The sequence below is a fragment of the Alternaria alternata genome (genome assembly GCF_001642055.1).
Source record: "Alternaria alternata strain SRC1lrK2f unplaced genomic scaffold CC77scaffold_6, whole genome shotgun sequence".
Taxonomy (NCBI): Eukaryota; Fungi; Ascomycota; class Dothideomycetes; order Pleosporales; family Pleosporaceae; genus Alternaria; species Alternaria alternata.
Genome location: NW_017306195.1, coordinates 793,689 through 818,692, shown reverse-complemented (window position 1 = coordinate 818,692; position 25,004 = coordinate 793,689). Strand labels below are relative to the sequence as shown.

At 50.0% G+C, this 25,004-nt stretch overlaps 12 protein-coding genes across 12 annotated transcripts; 7 read left to right on the top strand and 5 right to left on the bottom strand.

The window, feature by feature from the left end:
* Positions 1-3: 3 nt before the first annotated feature.
* On the bottom strand, positions 4-1,433 carry CC77DRAFT_1029701 (hypothetical protein; the record flags this gene model as incomplete). Its single annotated transcript, XM_018526538.1, has 3 exons — positions 4-1,092; positions 1,260-1,325; positions 1,425-1,433. The coding sequence occupies 3 exons, from the start codon at positions 1,431-1,433 to the stop codon at positions 4-6; spliced, it is 1,164 nt and encodes a 387-aa protein (XP_018388076.1).
* A 1,304-nt stretch (positions 1,434-2,737) lies between these two features.
* CC77DRAFT_1059539 (hypothetical protein) lies at positions 2,738-4,855 on the bottom strand (the record flags this gene model as incomplete). Its single annotated transcript, XM_018528249.1, has 3 exons — positions 2,738-4,470; positions 4,610-4,793; positions 4,838-4,855. The coding sequence occupies 3 exons, from the start codon at positions 4,853-4,855 to the stop codon at positions 2,738-2,740; spliced, it is 1,935 nt and encodes a 644-aa protein (XP_018388075.1).
* Positions 4,856-5,101: 246 nt separating this feature from the next.
* CC77DRAFT_931602 (alpha-ketoacid dehydrogenase kinase) lies at positions 5,102-6,560 on the bottom strand (the record flags this gene model as incomplete). The annotated part of the gene is made up of 5 exons (XM_018534224.1): positions 5,102-5,229; positions 5,279-5,978; positions 6,027-6,309; positions 6,359-6,468; positions 6,534-6,560. The coding sequence occupies 5 exons, from the start codon at positions 6,558-6,560 to the stop codon at positions 5,102-5,104; spliced, it is 1,248 nt and encodes a 415-aa protein (XP_018388074.1).
* Positions 6,561-7,041: 481 nt separating this feature from the next.
* On the top strand, positions 7,042-11,411 carry CC77DRAFT_1039178 (cysteine proteinase). Its single transcript, XM_018527148.1, has 7 exons — positions 7,042-7,396; positions 7,461-8,080; positions 8,134-8,242; positions 8,289-10,403; positions 10,454-10,753; positions 10,804-10,933; positions 10,983-11,411. The coding sequence occupies exons 1-7, from the start codon at positions 7,388-7,390 to the stop codon at positions 11,093-11,095; spliced, it is 3,396 nt and encodes a 1,131-aa protein (XP_018388073.1). The 5' UTR covers positions 7,042-7,387; the 3' UTR covers positions 11,096-11,411.
* Positions 11,412-11,769: 358 nt separating this feature from the next.
* Positions 11,770-12,798, top strand: CC77DRAFT_1018648 (endosomal cargo receptor). Its single transcript, XM_018524667.1, has 3 exons — positions 11,770-11,932; positions 12,063-12,251; positions 12,320-12,798. The coding sequence occupies exons 1-3, from the start codon at positions 11,780-11,782 to the stop codon at positions 12,611-12,613; spliced, it is 636 nt and encodes a 211-aa protein (XP_018388072.1). The 5' UTR covers positions 11,770-11,779; the 3' UTR covers positions 12,614-12,798.
* Positions 12,799-13,357: 559 nt separating this feature from the next.
* On the top strand, positions 13,358-14,508 carry CC77DRAFT_1093126 (hypothetical protein; the record flags this gene model as incomplete). Its single annotated transcript, XM_018529665.1, has 1 exon — positions 13,358-14,508. The coding sequence occupies one exon, from the start codon at positions 13,358-13,360 to the stop codon at positions 14,432-14,434; it is 1,077 nt and encodes a 358-aa protein (XP_018388071.1). The 3' UTR covers positions 14,435-14,508.
* Positions 14,509-14,778: 270 nt separating this feature from the next.
* CC77DRAFT_1018647 (putative oxidoreductase CipA) lies at positions 14,779-16,568 on the top strand. The gene has a single exon (XM_018524666.1). It carries the CDS (start codon positions 15,175-15,177, stop codon positions 16,138-16,140), a length of 966 nt encoding a protein of 321 aa, XP_018388070.1. The 5' UTR covers positions 14,779-15,174; the 3' UTR covers positions 16,141-16,568.
* On the bottom strand, positions 16,227-17,683 carry CC77DRAFT_931060 (GroES-like protein; the record flags this gene model as incomplete). Its single annotated transcript, XM_018534195.1, has 8 exons — positions 16,227-16,694; positions 16,743-17,128; positions 17,179-17,194; positions 17,249-17,270; positions 17,333-17,346; positions 17,408-17,440; positions 17,494-17,563; positions 17,616-17,683. 8 exons carry the CDS (start codon positions 17,681-17,683, stop codon positions 16,227-16,229), a joined length of 1,077 nt encoding a protein of 358 aa, XP_018388069.1.
* Positions 17,684-18,677: 994 nt separating this feature from the next.
* CC77DRAFT_1039174 (hypothetical protein) lies at positions 18,678-20,034 on the top strand (the record flags this gene model as incomplete). The annotated part of the gene is made up of 3 exons (XM_018527147.1): positions 18,678-18,992; positions 19,045-19,408; positions 19,498-20,034. 3 exons carry the CDS (start codon positions 18,678-18,680, stop codon positions 19,809-19,811), a joined length of 993 nt encoding a protein of 330 aa, XP_018388068.1. The 3' UTR covers positions 19,812-20,034.
* An 824-nt stretch (positions 20,035-20,858) lies between these two features.
* Positions 20,859-21,429, top strand: CC77DRAFT_1059531 (hypothetical protein; the record flags this gene model as incomplete). Its single annotated transcript, XM_018528248.1, has 3 exons — positions 20,859-20,903; positions 20,956-21,204; positions 21,262-21,429. 3 exons carry the CDS (start codon positions 20,859-20,861, stop codon positions 21,427-21,429), a joined length of 462 nt encoding a protein of 153 aa, XP_018388067.1.
* A 289-nt stretch (positions 21,430-21,718) lies between these two features.
* CC77DRAFT_1093121 (hypothetical protein) lies at positions 21,719-23,129 on the top strand (the record flags this gene model as incomplete). The annotated part of the gene is made up of 3 exons (XM_018529664.1): positions 21,719-22,312; positions 22,402-22,753; positions 22,813-23,129. 3 exons carry the CDS (start codon positions 21,719-21,721, stop codon positions 23,115-23,117), a joined length of 1,251 nt encoding a protein of 416 aa, XP_018388066.1. The 3' UTR covers positions 23,118-23,129.
* A 265-nt stretch (positions 23,130-23,394) lies between these two features.
* Positions 23,395-24,654, bottom strand: CC77DRAFT_1059529 (hypothetical protein; the record flags this gene model as incomplete). Its single annotated transcript, XM_018528247.1, has 2 exons — positions 23,395-23,714; positions 23,772-24,654. 2 exons carry the CDS (start codon positions 24,652-24,654, stop codon positions 23,395-23,397), a joined length of 1,203 nt encoding a protein of 400 aa, XP_018388065.1.
* Positions 24,655-25,004: the final 350 nt, after the last annotated feature.

The window sequence follows — 25,004 nt, the reverse complement described above, 5'->3', positions numbered from 1 at the left end:
TCTTCAGACAACCTCCAGTCCAGAAGCTTCACCATATCCGTTGTACGCCACGCCCCGGAAGTTCCACTTTGGACATTTCTCTTGCATATTACCACTCTTGTCCGTTGCGCGACTGTAGATCGCGACATCCTTGCCCTTCTCGACTTTGACCTTCAACTTCCATAGCGCCCACGCCCACTTGAGTTCAACATCCTTGGCGTCTTCACCCTCATAGTTCTTAATCAGTTCTGCCTCTGTCCATGACTTTCCTCCGTCAACACTGACTTCAACTTTTACGATAGGTCCATCTGCACCACTAGGCAGGGCGTAGCCCTTGACTTCAATCATCCCATCTGCATCCTGATGTACAGTGGTACCTGACTTCGGAACTCCGATGACGCTGTTGACGGGCATGTCATGCAGCGCGCCAACTTTGTCCCAGTACTCCTCTGCCTTCTCTTTGGAATCAGCTTCCGGAGGTAGAATCTTGTAGTCATGTTGCTGGTAGTGGCTTTGGCTCTCGCTTAGCTGGACTGAGATAGAGTCAAGCCACTTTACGCTCCTCGCTCCAGCGATACCTGGTGTGACGACACGGACTGGAGCTCCATGATTAGGTGGAAGAGGCTTGTCGTTCATCTTCAGCGCGAGCAGAATAGAGCTTTCGCGATTCATAGCTCGTGACAGTGGAATACTGGCACCGTAGAAGTCATCTTCTTGCGTAACCGTCTGGTAGCACGAGAATGCTACATGCGCTTCCTTCAGCTTATCATCCTCGACCTTGACACCAGCTTTTTCCAGAACATCCTTGAGCAGAGAGCCAGTCCATTTGCAGTTCATGACAGCACCATCGAACCAGTCGATGCCGGACACCTCCTTCAACTTTGTACGCATGGTATGACGCCGATTGCCGGCGCATTGTAATGCGCATATCACGGTATGTTGTGGAAGTGCTTGAAGGTCTGAAATGGAAAGCGAGAGTTCATTGTTGACGAGGCCGGTAATGGAGACTTTGTGTGTGCTGGCATCGATGTGGGGAATGGGGCCGTGGTTGCGGTCGTAGCCGTCTTTGGTAATGAAACTGTACCCAGAATTAGTATCGTCATGGCTGTGATACTACCAATAGTATCCAGTGAATATCATAGTTCTCTCAAAAGAAAGAAGACTGAGCTCCGTTCCAGCGCAAATGGACACCACGCATGGAATGACTCGCGCTCAACTAACGCCTTTCATCGCTGTCTCCACACAACATGCTTGTCTTTCCATACTGAGACACTACACACATACCTTTGGACTAACTTCTCAAGCTCTGGCTCGCGATTAAGCGGCTCCTCGACCGAGTACTCAAGCTACGACCAACTTGTCAGCCCTGTCATGCCAAAACCAGCCAATCGTGAAGACATAGTCTACCGCATTAGGAAGTCGATGCAAAAAATCTGGGGGCGTACCTGAACCATAGTGGTCGAACGTAGTTTGGCGGCGCACGTGAAATTGCGTGATTGAAAGCTAGGACGGAGGAAAAGTGGCGGGGGACACAGGTATAAGCGACACAAGCGGGGGCGGGGTAAGAGCGAAGTAGGCCCGACGAGGTTGTTTGCTGAGCCACACGTGGTGTATGGTTTGGGCAGGTGCGAAAGGGGAAGCCGGGTAGATGCGGCTTTTTGCTATGCATCTGCAAAGGAGGAGGGCAGTTCAAGCAATGAGGATAGAATGTGTGAGCACGCTGTTTACTTTGCGGCATGACGTTTGCTAGTCGATATATTACGACATTTCCTCGGAGGGCTTGGATCGAGCTCCTCAGAGCTTCTACTATCACGGGCTCATTGCAAAGTGCGTCATTCGCTAGTGGGTATGAATGTATCATCGGGTCACGATACCGCAGTATCCTTGAGATCTAGTCCATCACTTCATGAACCGACACCGTTGAAATCTCGCTACAGTGGCAGTCTTAGACATCGATTATCATCTCTTTAGATAATGCAAGTATTGGGAGTACCTAGGTAGTGTTTTCATGGTGCTCCTGTGAAACATGCACTTCAGGAAGAACCTCTAATACAGTTCGATGCTTCGAAAGGGTGTTCCCACATTTTAGAAAATATTGTCATCCTCCAAAGTCATATTTGGTAGTGGGCCTATATCTGAGTACCATGACTACCTATGGCAACGTCGAGCTCGCTTTCTCGGGAGAGATCACGAAGTCCACATCAATCCTTGGCAGGCTCTTCTTCATCCTTAGTATTGGGCAATCAAAACACATCAGGATACCAAGGATCTTCAAAGACATATATGTTCTCTGGTAACTGAGTCAAAGACTCAGGTCGCAAGTCCGCCCATTCTTTTCTTCGCTGCGTCTTCGCCTTGCAGTCGCCATCTCGCTTGCTTCTTGATTGAGATCTGGAAAGTTGTGAAACGGCATGGTGACATCCGGCGACGACGTACCACTAGGGTCGAGTTACAAAGCGGGTTGCACCAAGATGTATAGAAGAACCGACCGCATGAAGTGGATGTGCCTCAAAAGTTTTACGATGGTTGAATACGAATCTTATTATTGAATTAGGAAGCTTGCCTTACCTACGTAGATGCTTCTTCACAATGACAAACCTCACTTCTCTGATGTTCCGTGCCACTCAAGAACATGACTGTTCAATTGAGCAAATAAGCAAGGTCAAATGATTCAAGAAATACGGACTCCTTTTCAATACGCTAACTCTATGGATGAAGCAATGCGGACTCGGCACAACATAACCATCCGCCTATCAGTCTAATCCTCATCCACCATCAGCCCGCCCATACCGTCACTCAATCCGCTTAGCCCACTAACCCCTTCTACCTCACTGTCTTCCATGAAGATGCGCTCAAATTCTATATCGCCCACATCGCAGCTAAATGTGGCAGTGGGATCAGTCTTCCTGCGTTTGGCAACCTCCTCGAACTCGCGATAATTCTTTTGAATCTCGTCTTGAGAAAGCTCACTTGAGCGCAGGTGGTGGGGGCTGCTCAGTTCCATAGCTAAATTCGCGATATTGGGAATACTTGTGTTGCTGGCCGATTCGGAAGTGCTGGCGAAGCTAGATCTAGATTCCATGGGGGAGTCTGGTGGTGTGGGCACTTGACCAGTTGGGATAATTGGGATCTCTTTTTTTTCTTTGACAGGCGTGTGACAACAATCGTCCTTCGGGTCCTTTAGTTCCAACAATTCTTTTTTGATTGCTGCGTAGACCACGTGAATTGCCGGAGCAACTGCCGCATATAGACGAAGTGCCACTTCACTGGGTTCCCGCTCAACAGATGTAGTTCGGTTCTCTACATTCTGACGAAAGGTGTCGAGCGCTTCGAGCACAACTTCGCACTCCTCCACCGCAGACTGGTATCTTTGCGATTCAAAGGTTGCAGCGTGCATGTCGATATCATCACGCAGCGCCAGCTTCTGACGTTTGACGTCAGTGTCAGATTCATCATATACCAGTTCCACTGGTGACATTCCGTCATAGCTTGTGGAGCGTAACACAGCCATTTGTTTCTTGGGTGAATCGGGAAAGCGCTTTCTCAATGCCCCAAAGAAAGCAGGTTTGGAGTCACGATGCTGTTGAAGCCTAGGTGAAGCGAGGTTGTTGGACCAGGGCTCGCTGATATATGACGGAATTGGGGGCGTCGATGCGTCCTCGGTCTGTGGTCTGTATTCGTCTGGTACCGCATGGACCTGAAGCGTGTCTACAATCTCAACCTTGACGACATATCGCGAAACACGCTCGAAGCGCACGTCTTCTGGAAACTTTGTGACGATACTGGCTTGAATAAGCGTCTCGGATGTCGTTGGAGTATCCGGTGCCTGTGCACGGAATAATTCGCTGAACTTATCCCATTGGATCATGGACGTGGAACGCGTCACAGTGTAAACGACGTCATCGGGAAAGCGATTGTAACTCGAACTGTCTGGCTCACGATATGGGGCGATGTGATACTGGCCTCTCGGTCCGAGTTGCGAAGGAACATGCTCAAACTTAACATCGGGCGGTTGCCAATGTACTCTGGTGATAGCATGAACCACGGGCATGGTATAGTAATCGAGTGTCACTTCAGCCGACATGAAAACCCCCTCCGAACTGCGCAGGAAGCAATCGTGCGTTGCAATGTAATTGTAAACAAAGCCTGGAAGATCGCCAGACCCAAGCGACCATCGAAAGTTCCTGGCAGCGTTCTGACTGGAGTGATCGTTGTAGAAAGCATCGATGATATGATGGATGAGATTCGGCAAGTTGACTTCGATGAGACGGCTTTGCTTGCTGGGAAGGCCTTGTAATAAAAGAGTCAAAGGTTCTTCGCCTTCGAGATCGTCCCGGATTTTGTTTAGTTGAACAATAGTGAGGCGTCGCAAGTCATTCTCGACTTGAGAGACCAGACATCTCTGGAACAAACGCTCCCATAGCGTAAGCTCTAGCGCTTGGGCGTTGGAGATACCTTTCCAGCACGAAATTACGTCGAGATGATTGATTGCTGCTGAAGATTAGCAGTGCAACAGACTGAACTTCTAAAATCGATTTGTGTAGTGATGGGATGAGATTTTCTCAGAGCTTCGTAGTTGTACCTTGTTGCTTGGACTCCGATCTTCTCAAAAGTGGACAGCGTATCTCACTAAGTGATGTATTCGAATGGAGAGCGATACCGTGCAACTCGACATCGAAAGCAACGTTTGCCAGAAGGTTTTCGAAGTATGGACGGCCTCCATCGTCTGATGATACGGAACTGACCGATGGGTGAGCATGACTGGCGATGCCGACACCAGCGTGAAGCGACTGCACAACTTCGGCAGCAACATCCTAAGCTGTCAATATAGTCCGGGGACATGGCTGCACATACTCACAAGACGTTCTGTGGACATGTTGTAGTAAAAGATACTTGCGAATAATACGGTGTCTTGATCAATCGAGCGGGGCCTGAATGTGATGTTGTGGTTGTCAACCAGATTGTGCTTCTCAGGCAGACAGCTTCGCAGGTAGTGGATACCAGGCAGGAGAGGTGCTCGTGGATGACTGCTAGCTCCTGGAGTAAGAATGAGCTGCGGGCAGAACGCGCTTGCATCACGAAAACGCAAACACACCCGCAACACTTTCTTCCGACACAACGTCTATATGGCATCCATGGAGGCCCGCGTAGTGAGTCGCTCATTCTTGTTGCCAAGCTTCGATATTTGGAGGAAGGCATCGACTCCATAGCCTTCCAAGCTGTGAATCTCGAGACTGCCAGCCCAATATTCTGGAATAGCGTTAGTCGCGTAACCCCGCCACTATCACGGAATACTCACCGGCATATAGACGCGACATGGGAAGTCCAATACCTAGGCGCAGATCCGGTGCACGACTAGTCAATGAGGATAGCGAGCCGTGATGTAAGCCCGAATCGCCGTACTTTGACCTGCTATCTAGGCGTTGTTGCACCTGTGCCGCAGATTCACCACCGGGTACCTGCAGCTCTTGCAACGTCCCTAACAATTTTGGTACTCTTGCCAGATTTTCTAACCTTTTCTCGCGGCGGGGACCTTTGCTGAAGCTCCACAAGTACGGCAAGACTTCGTTTGAAATACCACCGCCTTGGTCGGATATTCTGATAATGACGTGTTGCGAGGTTTCGCATATCAGCACTTCGATGGGTGGCAGCTTGGCATCTTTCGACTTGCGCTGTTCGATGACAGCTTGGATGGAGTTTCGCAAAAGCTCGCCAATGATGTATTCAAGGTGACTCAGAATGTATGGAAACGTCGCATCGATGTGGCCGTAAACTTTGATCTCTGGGATGTCGACATGCGAGCCATAGGTGCGCTTGATCAGCTCCTGCATTGTCTTACCGCAATCTTCGACTATGTCTTTCGCGTTGCACCGCAAGAATATCTCGCCGACTGCCTCCTGGTCATGAGGATGGATCTCGGCCTGGGGGAAATGCCATGGCGAATCAAAAGTCTCGGTAAGCGCTAGATGCTGCTCTGCAATGACGCGTCGCGAGATGCGCTACGATGGTTAGTGTTGTCCACAGTTCTGTACTGACTGGGCGCATACCGATCGTAACATGGTGGTCATGAACTTGTCCGTCTCTTCAGCCTTCATTAGGCCTCGAACCTCAAGCACACCAATAGCAAGACGGGGTATGACGGACGCATGCTCGGTCAACGTCTCTTCCAGCACCTTGCAGTATTTCTCGTTGTCGTCTAGCGACTTTATCTCGGGTATGCGACGGAAGCGTTCAAAGGCTCGCAGGTATGACTCGTAGACATGGGCGAGATGGGGATTCGCAACAACGACATATGGTAGGGTCTGAATATCACGCAAACGATGTGCAAGCCTGGATTTATTTAGCAACTGCCGTACGCCATCATAAGATTACGCCGCACCTTGTAGGAAGTTCTAAACGGCAATAGTTGGCCGAGTCGATGAGACGAGACTCAGTCAGGGTCCTACCAAAGAAAGTCAATTGTCGCAAGCTTATGGGTCTGGCTTCGCGCTGCACCCATCTAGTTGCGTGTTAGCTTTAGTTGACGCTGTCACGGTCGGTTATTTGGAGCTCACTCGTCGAGGGCCGAAGACGGTCTCCATGTTGGCGCGACGGCTGCAGCATGAGAAAGTCGAATTTGTAGCCTGGAAATGGTATGTGTTGGAGACGCCCTACGTAGACTACCAGAGTGTCGCGCGCATAATGCGAGACTACGTCTTCCTATGTTCATAATTGTCGGTGCGAGTGCGAGCAAGTGCAGGAACCCAACGATGGAGCTGTAGCAAAATACGGGGCATGTGATTACATGCTCCGCTAACCGGCCCAAATTTTGGAGAAATCACTCACAACCTGGACCTGTTCACGCCGTGACACAGTCAAGAAAGCGTAATCATGGAAGATCGAGTCAAGTCCAGCATTACAACACGCACAATGCGCGAGCGTTTGTAGATGTCGATATTCGCGTGGCATGCTATCCACCAGCATGTGGTGTTGGACGAATGACGTCGTAGGCCGCGGCCTTGGGTTGCTGCACTCCACTGTATCGAGCGCCAAGGCTGCAACCATCGAAGAGAGTTGCTGTTCTGAGCGTCGAGAGCTGCTGCCAGCTTCCCGGCTTTGTGCGCCCTCGCAGTCCACCTCCCACCCCCTTGCACATTCCCGTTGTTGGAGTTTTCAAGACGACAATAATCCGATCGTCATATCTCCACTGCCGCCACCATTTAGCGAGGAACTCATCCTTACCCGCATCCCGCGCAAGTGCTGTCCACCCGTACCTTCCTTTCTCTAGGCGACAGGCGCGCAGCTTCCTTTTTCACCTTCCAACGTCGAGCGCACTCAGTGGTCCCTGTCCTTGCGACGCCTCTGTATAGCTCTTTCCTTGCAGCCTGCCCCCACGTCCACCCGCTCCTGCCGGGAAGCTGAAGCCGCCATGGATCAGGTAAGCTTGCGCCTTCGCTGTCGTCACTCCACACGCAGCCATGCTGACTGGACGGCTCCAACAGATCGAAAGTGATATGCTCGTCGACAACGAGTACGACGAGAAGGCCGATGTCGCCATCATAACGCCCGACACAGACGACCAAATGGACGAGGTCGACGCCGACCCCGAGCCCCGCGCCGACGAATACGATGCCTTTATGAAGAGACACATGCCCAAGAACCTCGAGTACGACACTGAAGCAGAAGTATACAACACATGGGAGATCAAAGACTGGCGCCAACTCACACGACGCGAGCATGGTCCCATCTTCGAGTGCGGCGGACATCCCTGGCGGATACTGTTTTTCCCGTACGGTAACAACGTCGACTTTGCTTCCTTTTACCTGGAGCAAGCTTATGAGGAGAAGCAAATGCCAGAGGATTGGTACGCATGTGTCGAATTCATGCTCGTACTCTGGAACCCCAAGGACCCAACTATTTACACCACACATACCGCACACCACCGCTTTACTGCCGAGGAAGGCGATTGGGGCTTCACGCGCTTTGCAGAACTAAGAAAACTTTTCAGCAACTCATGGGAGGACCGAGGACGGCCAATGGTAGAAGACAACGCAGCCAATGTGACTGCGTACATAAGAGTGCTCAAGGACCCCACTGGCGTGTTGTGGCACAATTTTATCAAGTGAGTTTCTCAATGCTGACTTATAGTTGCAATCGACTTGCTGACCGTTCCAGTTACGACTCGAAGAAGGAGACCGGCATGGTCGGGCTGAAGAACCAGGGCGCAACTTGCTACCTCAACTCGCTCTTGCAGTCACTATTCTTCACTAATGCTTTCCGCCAGGTATGTGGCAAGCCCTAGAGTATAGGGACAAGACTAACGTTCCCAGGCCGTTTACCAGATTCCAACCGCCGAAGAAGCCGACCGTTCCAACAGCGCATACGCTTTACAACGGCTTTTCTACCTTCTCCAGACATCGAACGGCGCCGTAGGCACGACAGAACTCACACATTCCTTCGGTTGGGATTCGAAACAGATTTTCGAACAGCAAGATGTACAGGAGCTGTCCCGCGTGCTCATGGACAAGCTTGATGAGAGGATGAAGGGCACTGAAGCCGAAGGTGCCTTGACAAGGATGTTCGTAGGCAAGATGAAGACTTACATATCATGCATCAACGTCGACTACGAATCATCCCGGGTTGAGGACTTCTGGGACATACAATTAAACGTGAGCGGAAACAAGAACCTCGACGACAGCTTCAAAGATTACGTGCAAGTGGAGACCATGGACGGTGAAAACAAGTACTTCGCAGAGGGCTTTGGATTGCAAGATGCCAAGAAGGGTGTCATATTCGAGAGCTTCCCGCCTGTGCTGCACCTCCAGCTCAAGCGCTTCGAATACGACTTCACACGCGACGCCATGATGAAGGTTAACGACCGTTACGAATTCCCAGAGGTCTGGGACGCTGCGCCATACCTTTCCGACGGAGCCGATCGATCCGAATCCTGGATATACCACTTGCACGGTGTTTTGGTGCACAGCGGTGATCTCAACGCGGGCCACTACTACGCTTTCCTCAAGCCTACCAAAGATGGACACTACTACAAATTCGATGACGACCGTGTGACTCGCGCCACACTACGCGAAGCCTTGGAAGAAAACTTTGGTGGCGACTACGCCCAGGCTAATGGAAACACTGGCCAGCGTAACCCCTACACCAGAGCCTGGTCTGCCAAGCGCTCAATGAGCGCATACATGTTGGTATACATAAGAGAAACCAGACTTGACCAGGTTCTCATAGACAGCAAGGCTGTAGAGCCACCAAAGCATTTGGCAGAACGACTTGCTGAAGAACGAGCATTGATGGAGCGCAGGAAGAAGGAGCGCGAAGAAGCTCATCTCTACATGGATGTGGCAGTCGCATCAGATGAACAATTCAAAGCACACCAGGGATTTGATATCGTACCATGGAAGAGCGACCAAGAGACGCCTGCTAGCCCGAGGATCTACCGCGTGCTCCGAGCCACCACAATGGCTGACTTTGCAGCCACTGTTGCTCAAGATTTAGGAACTGAAGCAGACATGCTGCGGCCATGGTCGATGGTTAATAGGCAGAACGGTACTATCCGCCCGGATACCGCTCTTGAATTCCCCGAAATGACAGTGGAAGAGGCCGCAAGCAAGCACGGCACGAAGCAGTCGCAATTCAGGATGTGGATCGAGAAGGCCCAAGAACGCGATGATAGTGGAGCGCCAGTTTTTGGCGAAAAGCTAGTAGACCTCAAGGGTCAGACTAACAATCGTCCATTGATGATCTTCCTGAAACATTTCGACGCGAATGAACAGAGTCTGTTCGGTGTGGGCACCTTGTACGCGGCATTCCAGGACAAGGTTTCTGATCTAACCCCAGCCATCACGAAGATGTTGGGATGGCCGACTGGTACGCAAATCAAGCTTTCAGAAGAGATCAAACAAAACATGATCGAAGCGATGAAGCCAAAGATTACATTGGCAGCCTCGGAAATTCAAGATGGCGACATCATCACAGTTCAACGTGTATTGAACGAGAAGGAAGTCGCTCAGGTAACAGCCCAAGGAGGCTACACCGAGGCAAAGGAATTTTACGACTATCTTCTGAACAGGATCAACATCGAATTCGTGCCGAAGACGTCGGATATGGATCTGCCTACATTCTCCTTAACCCTCAGCAAGAAGATGGCATACGATCAATTCTCCAGCAAGGTAGCAGAGGCCCTCAAAACCGATCCTAGCTATCTACGCTTCACCACCGTCAGCACTGCTGGCAAGCCCAAACTACCTGTCAAGTACAACGTCAATTCGACATTGAACAACATACTCTTCCCTGGACCCTACAATTATTCTGCAAGCGCGAACCAGCGAAACGACGCCTTGTTTTACGAGGTTCTCGACATGAGTCTGAAAGAGCTAGAGCAAAGAAAGCCTGTCAAGGTAACTTGGCTTCCAGAGGGTCTCAGCAAGGAGGTGAGTTTCAAGCCTAAACTGACGTTCATATCGGTACTAATACAATATAGGAGGAGCACACTTTGATGGTCCCTAAGAACGCCCAAGTTGCCGATCTCTTGGTGGCATTGCAAAAGAAAGCAAACATCAGCGACGAAGTAATGCCTAAGATTCGTGCTTACGAGGCGCATGTGAACAAGTTTCACAAAATTCTGCCGCCAGACCACTCTGTAATGAGCCTCTACGACTACACGTCGATCTTTGTCGCGCCTTTCCCTGAGGACGAGTCATCGAAGAAGATTTCTGTATTCCACTTTGACAAAGAGCCATCAAAAGCACATGGTGTGCCGTTCCAGTTTGCATTGAAAGAGGTGTGTACAACTATTAAGATCTCTTCTGCCCTGTTACTAATATATTACAGGGCGAGCCTTTCAGTGAAACAAAACAGCGACTCTCAGACTTCACCAAGATCAAGGGGAAACAGCTAGACAAGATCAGATTTGCCCTTGTCGGCAAAGCTCAATATTCCAAGCCCGAACCAATCGATGATGGTAAGCTACCCTTGACGACGACAAATCTGCAGCACTAACAGTACTACAGATGAAGTCCTATGGGATACAGTGGGCGCACGAGATGACATATCCCTTGGTCTCGAACACCCGGCCAAGACAAAGACGCTCTGGGGAAAGACCGACTCCATCTTCATTCGCTGAAGCAGAGGGACGGTTGTGTAGGATAAAACGAAAAAGATGGCAGGCGACACTGCTGAGTACAGTCACAATGGTCTTGACATAACATTGTCAGCGAAGTTCTGTCGGCATTGCTTAGCGGATCAGGACAGTGAGCGTGTTGTGTGCATATCCCAACTTACATGGCGCAATGGAGCTTGGAAGTATTGCATAAGCGGAGTCGCGTGCGTGGGCAGGTTGGCGCTGTGGTCTGACAGATGTTTATAGAGTCCCACTTTGGATCAGTATCAGCGTGTAAGCAGTGTAGAATAGTATATCATGAATATCATTAGCTTGCTTCATTCCAGGCCACCAAAGCACTACATGTTGAATATCTACTAGATGTTCTTTGAGATGTCTTGGGTACGTTTGTGTATGTGTTGATTCGTAGTGAGAGCAACTTCACGCCGCAGCCGCCTGTTCCCAGGTAGAAGCGGTGCCGTGCGCGTTCGCTTTTTATTCAACACTACAAATATTATCGAGGATCTACACTTTGCAGTGCTTGTCCGCAACCGCCTTGAATCCCATTGGCTAGTCGCTAGTTCCCCGCGCCTTCCCCCCCGACATCCCTGCGTCGGCAAAACCTACCGCCGACGTTGTCGACAGCTGTAACTTCCAGCACATGAGAACACGCATCAACAAACGCAGTCGTCCACGCCAACGAACACGATGCGGTCACTCCTCACCATTTTCAGCGCATTGCTGGCATACACCACTGCCGTGTATGCTACTGCCCTCACCTACAGACTAGAGGCACACGAGCAAGCATGCTTCTACGCGCACGTTGAGAACAAGGGGACCAAGTTGGCTTTCTACTTTGCAGTACGTTCTCCACCCGGACCCTGGATACGCAATGGCCTCGGAACCGTCAATTGTTTCCCTACCTTACTCCAGGCTGCTACGCGGTAGCACGATAAATCCTAGGACAGGAAGGCTGACAGAATGTGGACAGGTCCAATCCGGAGGCTCATTCGATGTCGACTATTTGGTTGTCGGCCCAACAGACAAGACCATCCTGGATGGAACCAAGGAGCGACAGGGCGACTTTGTATTCACGGCAAACGATGTGGGAGAATACCGTTTCTGCTTCAACAACGAGATGAGCACTTTTGCGGAGAAGATGGTCGATTTCGAAATCGCCGTACGTAAAGCCTCGCAGTACACCTATGGATACATTTGGACTATCATACTGATTTCGCGCGCCTACAGGTTGAGAACGAAGCCGCCCGTGCCAAGATCCCGTCCAAGCAGGGCTCCTCCCCTGAACAGACCTCGGTCCTTGAGGAGTCTATTCTCAAGTTATCCGCACAACTCTCCACCATCTCCCGCAACCAGAAGTACTTCCGCACGCGCGAGAACCGTAACTTCAGCACCGTCAAGAGTACCGAGAAGAGGATATTCAACTTCAGTTTGATGGAGTCAGGCTTGATTATGACCATGGCAGGGTTGCAGGTCTTCATTGTTCGCTTCTTTTTCCAGGGCGCGAGGAAAGGTATTATTTGAAACTGCCTCTCAGGATAAGAGTTTGGAAGTATCGTGGGCTGACACATGTTGGCAGGCTACGTATGAGCATGCGCTAGTTCACTTTCCAAATTTGGAGTTGGATCATCATGCAATCTGGAGATCTAGCGGGTCGTTTGGAGTACTATCCTGCGGGACGAGAAGAGTATGCAACTTTTTTGATTACCTGATTCTGGCGCTACTGGGAAAGCGGCATCTTCAAGGTTTTTGGGCGCACTAGTAAGATACAGAAATTCGAGGAAGAAGTGCAAAAGCCATCAGTTGTCGAGACCCCCCATTTGACTATAAATCACCCTAAAAAACTTGCCTGCGACGACTAGCTGTTCCTGGCCGTTTTGAAGCGGGTGTTCTCCACTGATTTCCCCCTCATGGTACTGCTCACGTGCCAGCGTGACTAGAAATGCTCATAGTTTTGTAGGAACGTTTGTGGTTATTGTATAACTTACAAAAGTCTAGAAAATCTTGCCACGAACATGTTGCAGTACAGCCTCCAGCTCTTCTTCATGTGGTACAAAGCTACTGCGCGGTCAATAGCAATGGAGACGTTGCTCATGCCTTATACTCTCGCCTGTCTTACTAACTCACAGTACCAGATGAGCGACGATATTCGCTACCAGGTTATTTTTCGCTCGCTCGCCTATAAACTTGGAGGTAGGTTTGCAGCACATGGGGATGACTTAAATCTCCTTGACCTGACACTTTGCCACTGGCTACAAGCACGATACAATGAATAACTACATTAACCCTTACAAAGGCGACCATGGCACACGCAATAACTATCATCCCCAGGCACGGTTCGGTGGCCTTCCCCATATGCCAAATCAGCAAGTAGCCGCGCAGTCAGTCGGCGCTCCTGGCAGCGTTCAAGGCATGCCCGTTCACAGTTACGCACAAATCCAGAGCAACGACCCCAGAACTCTGCCGAGTCAGCAGCAGATGCGTGCCCAACCCACCAGCAGTTCCGGTAGTGCATGTGGTATACCGCCCTGGCATCCTCTATTCAATGTGATAACGGTGCTACACGATGCACAATCAGCCCGTATGAATACTCAGAACGGACAACAATATGGGCCATTGCATCCACAACAGCAGATGATGATGCTACAGGAGCAGCACCGTCTGCAGCAGCACCACTTTCAGCAATATCAACTGCAGCAATATCATTTGCAGCAACATCATCTGCAGCAACAGAGGCTACACCCAGCAGTACCGCAGCAAGAACGAATGCTACATCCAGCAGTACCACAGCAAGAACGAATGCTGCACTTAGCAGCACCACAGCAGCAGCAGTATCAGTGGTATACGTATGCACAACCTCCGCAACTGGTGCCTCAGGAACAGCCAACGCCCCCATATTCTTCACCTGCACTTGCTGTATCGAACATTGCTACACTAAGCGACGAACTGGCCGCAGCAGATGCTACTATGCCTGAAGCCATACCCACGAAGAAGGCGCGTGGCCGGCCCAAGAAAGCTGCACCTACTGTTCTGTCCCAAGAGCCCATTACAGAACCAACGGGACAGACCAAGGAGACGACATCCTCCCAAGTAGATGACGCAGACGAATTCGATCATCTACCCGGCTACTTCTCGAGGAGTGAAGAATCGGAACTTCTCGAATGGGGATTGCAACAGCAAGCAAAGAACTGCGAAAGCGCCGAAAAATGGAGTGCAGGCTCGTACGGCGAGAGCACTTGGGATTATGATCTTTTCAAAGAGAGCCCTGAGAGCCCATGGAATTATGACCTCGAAAGGTTACCTCGGTGTCCTTCTCCCGTCGGTGATTCAACGGAGGAGGTCTGAACTGGTGTTTGGACATCTTCTGGTTCTGTTTTTGACTCCTGGAAAATTGGGTTTACATTATGGGACGGTTATCTTCAGGAAGGGCACCATCATCATCTTTTACGGTTAGACTTGCACAAGTGTCTTTTTGCCAGCAGTAGAACAAGCGTGCGACATAGATCGGATAGATTCGGTATTAGAACGTCTTCACAATCTTTCTCTTGCCTTTTGAGGATCCTACCCTATCGCTCTCACTACATAACGGCGCGAAGATCGTCAGTCGCGAATGTGGAGACGGACGGGCGCTAACCGGCGGGGATGAGCTGCAGGGATGGATGACATCAATGACTTCCAGGCTGGCGTATTTACGTCCCATCACCAACCCCGACCTCCATATCGGCGATCGGACTTCCGTGCACGCCCAGCTCATCTCAACGGACATCATGGAGCTTGCATACGGCTTTGCCCTATGCGAACCGACACCACATTTGTGGAACCATCAAGCTTCGCCGGTTTTAGCATAGGGCCATCCGTTATCCCCAAAACACGAACGCCATTTCAAGGACACAGCAGCGGACTTAGAGGTTTACGACCGAAGACCGGCCGTATGCCTCTCAACATTGATCCTTCACGTTATAGTTATATACAACTTCACTACCAAGAATTCGACGTCTTGGTACACATTGCCGAAACCGTTCCAGTGCTTGCCCTAGTTCAGACGCGATCACCGCAAAGCCCTATTCCCCTTTACACTTGGCAGTATGGTATTGCTTACCACCCTCAAAAATATCGCCGTGGTTGGTGCGAGCGGCAATGTTGGCACCCATATCACATCGGCTCTCCTTGCGAAAACACACTTCAACGTCACAGCGATCACACGTACAGACTCCAAAGCCACCTTCCCACCAGGCGTTCGAGTCGCACGTATCGACTATAACAGCCCAGATACCATAGTCAAAGCTTTGACAGGACAGGATGCACTCGTTATCACGATGAGCGTGTTTGCTGGTGGCGCGCAGGAGCAACTCATTCGTGGGGCAGCTCAAGCCGGCGTACCATGGGTTCTACCAAACGAGTTTGGTATGTACAACACAGAGGAAGCTCAGAATGAAACTATCGGACCGGGAAAGACAATCGCTCGCAAACTCATCGAGTCGCTCGGCGTTTCCTCTTGGATAGGCCTCACCTCAGGTTTCTGGTACGAGTACTCCCTCAGCGGTGGTTACTACGGCATCAACATACCGAAGCGCGAAGTCACTTACATAGACGACGGCAAGCAGCGTCTGAACACCGCCACATGGCCCCAGACTGGACTTGCCGTGGCAAACTTGCTATCTCTGCCAGTATCTGGATCTGATAGCGATGGGCCGACACTGGAGCAATATCGCAACCGCATGCTCTTTGTTTCTTCTTTCGCTCTTAACCAGCGCGAGATGTTCGAGGCTGTCCAGAAAGCAACGGGAACTACGGAGAAGGATTGGAGAATTACATCCGAGCCAGCAAAGCAACGCTTGGCTACAGCTAGGCAGAGGATGATGATGGGCGATCGTAGGTCCTTTGCAACGGTTTTGTACACACGCTATTTTATTGACGAGGCGGGCCTATATGAGAAGAACCATGGCCTGAACAATGACGAGCTAGGCCTTCCGAAAGAGGATCTGGACGAAGCTACGAAACGGGCCGTGGACCTGGCGTATACGGATTATCACAAGAACATGTACTCGTAGACTGTCTACCTTCTTCGCATGCAGTTCTATCACAAGCATATTGTGGACGTTTTCATTTATTCATTCTCCAACGTAAAAGCGGTACATCAATCGAATACAATAGCAGCCTTCACAACCTCTTGTTTCCTCACCGCGTCCAGACATTCCTCCCATTGCTCGATTTTATATGTCTTGTTTGCGATGCCACCCAACTTCAATCTCCCAGCATTCACATACTCCAGTACATGTGGTATGTGGCTCATGCTACAGAAGCTAGCTAGAATCGTGATTTCATTCTCCCAGATACGGAACGGGGACCAAGCAATCTTAACACTCTCGTCATAAACACCGTACACCACGAGCTTTCCACCTTTGCGTACGTACTCGATAGCCTTTTCGAGGACAGTCGGTGCGCCAGTAGCTTCCACCACGATGTCGAAACCATAAGGATTGTTGGTTTGGAGGGCAGCCATATCATCGCTGGGATTCTCATCGGATATAGTGACGTAGGAATCCGCGATATCAAGTTCGCGAGCAAGATCGAGCTTGGGTCCAGCTTTTGAAGCGATAGTCAACTGGATCATGTCAGTGTTGATTTGAGATGTCTAGAAGGCTTCATGTACATGAGCGGCGCCATTCATTTTGATCAACTGAGCAAGCAGTATACCAGTTGGCCCACATCCGAAGAGCAATACTCTGCTTCCAACCTCCATCTGCATCCGCTCAATACCATGCGCGGCGCATGCAGCGGGTTCAATTAGAACTGCTTCCAGATCGGGAAGATCGCCGATGGGAAATACCATTTTCGCTGGGTATCTGCAATACTCGGCCATGCCACCGGGGACATTACCGCCATATCCGATGATGTTCTCGCAGAGCTGAGTCTTTCTGCGAGTACAGTAAAAGCAGCTGAGGCATGGTTGTAAGGCATCAGCTGCTACACGATCGCCGATGGCAACGTTCTTGACGTTTTTGCCAATAGCAGCAACGGTGCCTGCTGCCTCATGGCCTGTAATAGTGAGTAACGAGATCGAGAAGGTAAAACATCATCGATCATACCAGGTATCAATGGCCACTTCGGTTACGTCAGCGTCGTCCAGTATATGTATGCTTGTACGACAGATCTCACCTTAGCCAGGAACTCGCCTTTACTTCAGAAGAGGAGATAAAAGGTTAGTGCATGCGTTGCTTACGTATCGCATCAGAGTCTTACTGGTAGTGTAAGTCCTTTACTTCTGTCAGTCAGGTGTTCTTCTTGTGGTCTCTCCCATGAGTTCTCTCTGCTTACCGTTCCGCATACACCACAAGCCGAGATTTTGACCTTCCGTCAGTCAGTTCACTAAATTCCGTCTGGTAATAGTCGGTGTTTTGTACAAGGACATCGTCATCACCAATGGCAGGAACGTCGATAGTTTCAACTGAAAACTTTTCGGGTCCTGAGTATCTGATTTGACTTAGCAGCTTTTTCACCATGTTTAGTATTGAGCATCCCTTACTGTAGCGCCCTCATCTTCGCGGGCACATCATGACGTTGTCGCTTTCTTGGTACTGTATGACCATTCATGATGAAGGTATATAGGGGTCTTGGTCCGTTCAGTCACGCCAAAGGTCATTGTGGGCTGTCACTGCTTATAAACACGACAAATTGATAGTTATGTTTGTCTCGACACGAGCGCTGGCTTAGACGCGTGTGTGTAACGGGATGCGGGGTTCGGCAAACCTGCCTTATTAGCCGCAGCATCCGGACTACTCCTTTGGGAAAATGTAACTATACTACATGCTGTACTTGCCGAACTGCAAGCAGTCGACTTCAGCATAACGTATCTACATCAATTGAACTGCATCGGATTCTTCCGGGAAGGTAACTATTTCTTCAAACAAAAAGTGTGTAGCATGAACAAGCACTAGGTTAGTAGTACCGATCCAATCGCTTCACGTAGCATATGAGCAATGCTCGAGTGGGGCGTGAACTTGGTGGGTACTTGTGATTGAATTATTCACTTCTACTCCGCTGGAAAGCATCTATCGATAATGCGTTGACATGAAGTACCCACCGCATGATGTCGACCCGTTCGCCATTGGCCTCCTGACTTACCGCCTCTTCATCGAAAGTGCTCGCTCCTGGATGAAAACGAGTTTATCTTGGTCACCGGATACAGCGCGCTGGCTAGTCAATTGTGAAGTTGGTACTCATCGAGGCCGATATCGCGTCCTTCACTAGGCCGCTATACAATGACTTGACCATTGGGAACGGTGTACTGTCGGGACCCTAGACGTTATCACTGGGTTTCAAAATCCTTTGCGACCGAATCACTTTTGCCGTACGTTGTCCACAAACGAGCAAGCTCGGGGAACCTTAGCGCCGATTCACATTCTGACCTTCTCGGGCCATCGGTTGATAGCCTCTTGGTTGAAAAGCAATGTCTGTTGACACAAAGCTTGTTCCTAGTCTCATGTTGGCCCTGGTCCTCCTTTACACATGTACTAATGCTCAACAGCTACCTACACATGATGAATGGTGGTATTCAGTCTGTCGTGGCTCGCGACTCAACCAGGCCATGGTATGGTCTCCGCCACACGCAAACGACTTCTTGGACCCCATCGATAGTCCGTGGGACGGTGTCATGCACCAAGAGCTTGCGCAATGGGGCTATACGGAATCGGAAAGGTCTCAATTATGCGATTATGGCACATTCTGGGGTCTTGGCAGTGCATTCGGAAGTCTTGGTATCGACCCACGATCAAACTTCAACCATGGGCCTAACAGATGCTTCCGTGTCAGCCATGGAGATACAACGAGGAAGCGACCAGACGGCCGATCGTGGCCGCTCTCCGAGCAGACCTACATCTCCCCAGATGGAAGGTCTAACAGGGCAAGTTTACCTTTGTTTTCTTTGCCTTCGTCTTACTGATGTCTTTGCATAGGTGACAGGCGCCTTCTCCGACATTGGCGTCAACCCTGATGCGGGCATAGTATTTTTCATGAGCAGAAGAAGTGCTGTCGAATCGGCAAAGATCCTTTGGCGACAAGATCCACCGTCGCGGAGGGATCTTCCAGCACTACGGAGTAGTTCTGACTTCGCGTGGGCATTCTGGAACCGAGTGCCGCATTTTACCCCAATAACAGCGTTCTGGAGCGTGAGCGTCAACAATCGCCAGACGCTGGATATCTTAAGCCTCGTCTTCAAGACCTATCAGCCGCCACCAGGGCAACAAAGAGTGAACAGTGTTCAGGACTGGCCTGGAACCGATTTTGAGATAACTTCTGTTGAAGCACTCGCTATCTTGGGCAAGTTCAGTCCTTCCACTATGGCAGCAGACTTTCATGCTTCCAGTAGTATTGACAGAGGTCTACGCGCAAGGAGCTGACAAATACAGGTTCTCCGACAGGCATAGCAGCTGGCTTCTTCCTCGCCCAGCACAAACGACAATTGGGAGGCAACAAGATGATCGTTAAGATCACGGTCTTCAAAGCCCTCCAGCCCGTCACGGATGACGAATTTCCAACCATAATTTTCTGGGTGCAAAACGCTCGCAACATTTATGGCGGTATCAACGGGGCGCATTCGGTGAATGTCTCAGATGTGGTGGGGATCGATCGTATGTGGGAGTTCGGAGAGCCGAAGGTGCTCAAAAGGAGCGCAGATGGGAAGAGCGTTATTCGAGAGCATGTTGTTCGTGTCGAGCTGTAGACGTGAGTTATGACGGAGCAAAGCTTTGAGGTGATACAGGTGCAAGTAAAGGACATCCAGGGAAGACTGTATTCAATCGTTCCAAGGTTACTTGCGCATGCGATCTCGTACACAAGGAGGTATGCATTGCGACATGAGAAATTTGGTACGTCTAAGATCGAAGCGCGTTTTTGCCAAATGAGGTACATTTCGGAGGGTGGAGTTTGGGCTCACACGCGCGACGTCGCGTCTGTAGCTCGGGTTACCTGCCTGTTCGCTTGACGCCAAGTCAGACAACGCGTCCGACGCTCCCGAGCTGTCTTACTGCGCCAGATGCTCAACACTAGCAGGCACACTGTGCGGCGCACTTCGTACTATTCCCCTGGTACCCTTTGCGCCACTGGTGTCGTTGAAGCTTTACGGCTTGGATTATGCGTCGCTGGCTTTGACAAGCACAGAACGCCATCAACGAATGCGGAATTGGAACAGTGCCAGACTTGCAATATCCTCCCATTGTCGACCCTGCATTCAGTCAAACGATTGAAAGCAGTGCTGACTCACCTCGGCGAGTGGTGTGAGCCTGCTTACAAGCTGCCTACATGAGTATCTCACCAAGAATCAGCACATGCAGGTAATGCTTACATGTTGCCAACCTCTACCGCGTGCACAACAAGCGGCCCTATGAAAATGCAGGATTCGACTGCTGATCGTTATTGGCAAGTTCTCTAAACAGTACCAATAAGCAATTTAGGCGTTCAGAGAGAGATGTAGTTTGGGCATAAAGATGGGAGTTCACTACCATGTTTGTTTGCTCAGTTAGATAAAGTCTAACGTCGACTTTTGATATATGCACAAATAGCACGATGCTGTTCAATACGCTTATTCCGGCGCTATCATTTACGGTATGTATCTGCACAGTAACGGCGCCATTTTCGAAGTTTTGCTCACGTATTGTCATATAGGCTGTCGTAAAACTGCCAACACGTCTACATTATCCAAGGAAACTTCAGGGGTTGTAGTAACGCTATATAGATTGTCGTCGGACCCACAGCGACAGGTTCAACGCAAATGTATGCAGATGTTGTTACCGGCGTCTTAACCTCCGAGCCCAGTGTCAGTGTCACTATTCCTGTCAAAATAGGTATGGAACTAACGTGTAAGAAAGTTTGAGCCATCAGTCAAAGCCACAGTAATTCGTGGAGGTGACTGGATTTCTACAGACCCGCCAAATCCGAATTCCAATGCTACTGTGCTGAGACTCCATGTCGACGTGCTTGTCAAAGTTGATGGAAATTCAGAAGAAGATGCGTATATCCGGATGCGATGTACAGGCGCAGAGATTGCAACACCAGAAGTCGCTGCTATTGTAAGCGGCAACCGAAATGCCTCGTCCGTCAAGTTTGGCGACTTTCAGGTACATTATACTACTTCTTCAATACTGTCTTGATCCAAGTCGCTCACACAAGGATAGGCAACGTCATCTTGGACGTTTGAAACCGCGAGTAAGAAGTACTGGGAGTTACAGAATGCAGTCTTCGTGGGCAGCACTAGTCTACGTGTTGGAGAAGATGAAGGTACATTCGTTGTAGGCTTCAAGATTGCCAAAGTGTTGAGTGCCGAGACTGATGTCAGTATATGAACGGATGGCCTCTTCCTCGATGAATGTGCTTTCGAGTAATGGTCAGTGAAAGGCATAATGATTGGAGCATTTCGCAGTATTACACCCTTTTCTATCAGGTACATTCAGGCAGACTCAAGCACGATCATAGTTTCTCTGAATGTTCGCGCAGCGATTGAATCAAGGTTGCGAAACTTTCACGCGCTGACTTGAGTGCTGTAGACTACTTTTCCTTCCCCTGTAAAACATTCCTCTCCATGGTTCTGCCTCAACCTCTCATACACTATTGTCATCCTCGCTTTTCCCCAATATGAAGGCTTATAAACCCTTTTTCGTTGCCGCGCTAGGCACACTGGTTACAAATGAGCGTTCTGTGTCGTCTCCCAAATCCCCTCTCGTGAACATCTCGTCACTCAATACCGCCGACCAAGACACCTACCCAGCCGACATCACGATCGCTAGCGGTACAAATCCCGATCAACTCGTTCACACCTCTGCAATCAAAGATGTTGACTGGGACAAGTCCGTGTGTCGAGGCCGAAAACTCCTCCTCGCAATGACCCGAGATGCCAGCCAAGGCACACGCTATGTCAACCCCCTATTTACACCGTGGGACGGCGATCTTGAAAAAGAGATGGTGGAATGGGGATGGGATAATTGGCAAGAACACAAAGGCTGGTGCAACTTCAAGGATAATGGATTGTCGCCGGCATTAAAAGCTCTGGGCATCAGTGACCAGCATGTCGACGACAAAGGCGATAACCAATGTTGGGTTGCGAACCATTTCGATGGTCCAGGTGTGCTCTTCAATCCGGATGACCCTGATGATATAGATGATTCGGACGATGAGATGTTGGCCATGGATGATCAGTATTATATGGATCCAAACGGGCAAAGAAAGAGGGTAAGTCGGATTTTCGTGCCCAGCTAACTAGCAAACTAAACTACGCATCATGGTAATTCAGCAATTCCATTAATTGACGATGCTTCTAGTGCACAGGCGCGTCATACGCTATGGGCATCAACGTACCCGCCGGTGTCCTATACTTCATCTCACGTACAGGGCCGCTAGAAGCAGCAAAGTGGTTGTGGGAGAGAACGCCGCAATCTTCCGAACTTCCCAATCTTAGGATGAGCTCCGATCTAGCATGGAGTTTGTGGCACAAGATCATGTGGCCTGACCACCCCCTTAGCAATATCCGCAAGATATTCAGTCTATATATTACCAATGAGGAGACGAATGATATCGTAGAAAGGGCACTTGGTATAGGACCAACAGACGATATGAAGAAGTGGCCTGGAGTGAGTTTCGACTCGACGTCGGAGGAGGGTTTGGCTATCCTTGGTAAGCTCGTGCCTTCGTTGTAAGCTGTATCAGTCATACTGATGGAACTTTGTCGATAGGATCAGCCAATGGTCGCGCAGTGGGTTACTTCCTCGCTCAGCATAAGCATCAGTTGGGTGGAGACAAATACGTCTCCAAGATGACTGTCTTTGAGGATGAAAACGAGGGCAATCCGCATGCCACAATTCTGTTCTGGATTGATGATGTGCCTTCGCCACCGCCGGAGTTGCCGGAGCCTGGCGCGCCGCCTGGTGATCATCCCATGGACACTTCGCCTGGGATGGTTCAGTCAAAAGTTGTGAGGAGGAGGGATCATGGAAGGAGTATCACAAGGAAACACGTGATTTGGGTAGGACCGGAATAGGTGAAGAGGGGCGGAATGTGAGCTGGCTTTGTTGTCGTCGTGCTTCGAATGGAAGGTTATGTACAACCTGTTTAAGATTACATCAACAAATCCGGTCCAGGATATCTATTTCGTACTGTAGAATGCAACACCGTGTGTGAAGCGTTACGTAATTAGAACATCGAGCTGACTGGCACTGGGAAGTCTTCTATGCGCAGATGTAAGGCCATAAGCTTACGAACGCGTTTACGAACCGATTGATTCAAGTATCTGTTCCAAATCCTGCGTCGCTGCTTCATTACAACTTTGCCCAGACCTTATGACTCCTCACAATATTCTTTCCATCTTCGGATCGCTCTAACACTCGCCCTTCATCCAAAAGTTCACGCTTACCGAGCGCCAAACCAGTTCCTCTGCCCATTATCTCATCGGGAGGTTGCGGTGCTGGCCACGGTGCCGGTTTAACGACGAAACACAACCACGGCAAGATGCCCGTCATCCAGACTGGGTTCGCTGGTGAGCCCTGAAAGACGTGTATACTGGAAACATATCTATTGTGACCAAACTGAGGCTTGTGCTGCCCAAGAAGGTATCCTATTGCTATTCCGTTCGGAGACCCTATACCAAACTTGTTAGTACTATGCGCATCATAAGCATCATGGGTGCGCAATATACCTAACAAGGCCCAGTACTCAGAGGCTTCTCCAGCTACGAACTCAGTTCCTGGCCAGGTTCTGAGTGGTTGACCGTCCAAGGCCCTCAAAATGATCTGCCGAGTTTCTTTGTTGACAATCTGGTGGGAGAAGATGTAGTTGATATTACCCAATTTGCCAGGGCTCATTCTCTCCCACATGCCCCAGGCAATATCTGAACTCGACCTCAGCGCTGGTAGCTCGTTCTTTGGAACATTATCAACTCCCCACTGATTTTTGGCCGCTGATTCTGGAGACTTGCGGTTGATCATATGGATGACGCCATTCCGCGTGTTGATGCCTATGGTGTAATAAGCGTTTGTGACCTTGTAGCTTACTCCGTCAACAGTATAAAGTTGTTGGTTTCTGGGTGGCATCTGGCCGTTTGGCAATCGGTGAACGGTGGGGCCATCTCGGTGGACATAGGAGAAACACTTGTTCGGTCCGCCATACTGTGCACTTCCTGCGCCGATTCCTAGGGTCTGGAGGACAGCTTCGAACATAGGTTTCATGGTGAAGTCGCACTGGTCCTGGATGTCCTCATTCATACTGTTGTCTTTATAACCCCAGGTCGTAAGTTCGTTTTCGAGGGTGCCAGTCCATGGACTGTTCAACGGAGTACCAAACCTAGCAGCGTTTACTGGATCGAGCGTATTCATTAGCTGGAGCTTCTGGCCGCGACAGCCGCAAGTCTGCCATAGAAAGTCATCAGCTGGGCCAGGAGGCGCTCTCTTGACTATGCTACCACTATTTTCAACGGCGAGACTCCATGTGTCAAGTGGAGTTTCGTTCGGAGGGGGCGGCGGAGCCTCGCCCACGACCAGACTGAGGAGTGTGGCGAGACGTAGAAGTAGTACGGTTTGCATGTTGCGGATCTGTTGATGGAAGTCGCGCAGAGAAACGGTAGATCAAAGGACAGAGAGAGTATATGGAGAAACGGCGCTAGATGTGGTCATGTAGCGCGCACAAACTGATTTTCAAGCAGGAAAAGCCCAAGCTTTGGCCATTTGCGTCCAAAGTGAAGGCGGGTGGGAAAGACTAGAAGTGTTAGCGTAGCAAGCAAGACAGTGAAAGGCAAGTGTTGGCCCATACTTGAAGCAGAGTGAGTTTAGAATGTCTTAGGGCTACCACGAGACATCCGTTTGATTAAGCTGATATATCACGACCGAATTACATGCTTGAACCGACAACATACACGAATGTGTAATCTGCAAAG

Bases quoted from the DNA above. Each gene is read 5' to 3' on its own strand.
- CC77DRAFT_1039178 (XM_018527148.1), top strand. The intron at 8,081-8,133 runs GTGAGTTTCTCA...TGACCGTTCCAG, and splicing joins TTGTGGCACAATTTTATCAA to TTACGACTCGAAGAAGGAGA. The intron at 10,404-10,453 runs GTGAGTTTCAAG...AATACAATATAG, and splicing joins CAGAGGGTCTCAGCAAGGAG to GAGGAGCACACTTTGATGGT.
- CC77DRAFT_1018648 (XM_018524667.1), top strand. From the start codon at position 11,780: ATGCGGTCACTCCTCACCATTTTCAGCGCATTGCTGGCATACACCACT. The intron at 11,933-12,062 runs GTACGTTCTCCA...GAATGTGGACAG, and splicing joins AGTTGGCTTTCTACTTTGCA to GTCCAATCCGGAGGCTCATT. The intron at 12,252-12,319 runs GTACGTAAAGCC...GCGCGCCTACAG, and splicing joins TGGTCGATTTCGAAATCGCC to GTTGAGAACGAAGCCGCCCG.
- CC77DRAFT_1018647 (XM_018524666.1), top strand. From the start codon at position 15,175: ATGGTATTGCTTACCACCCTCAAAAATATCGCCGTGGTTGGTGCGAGC.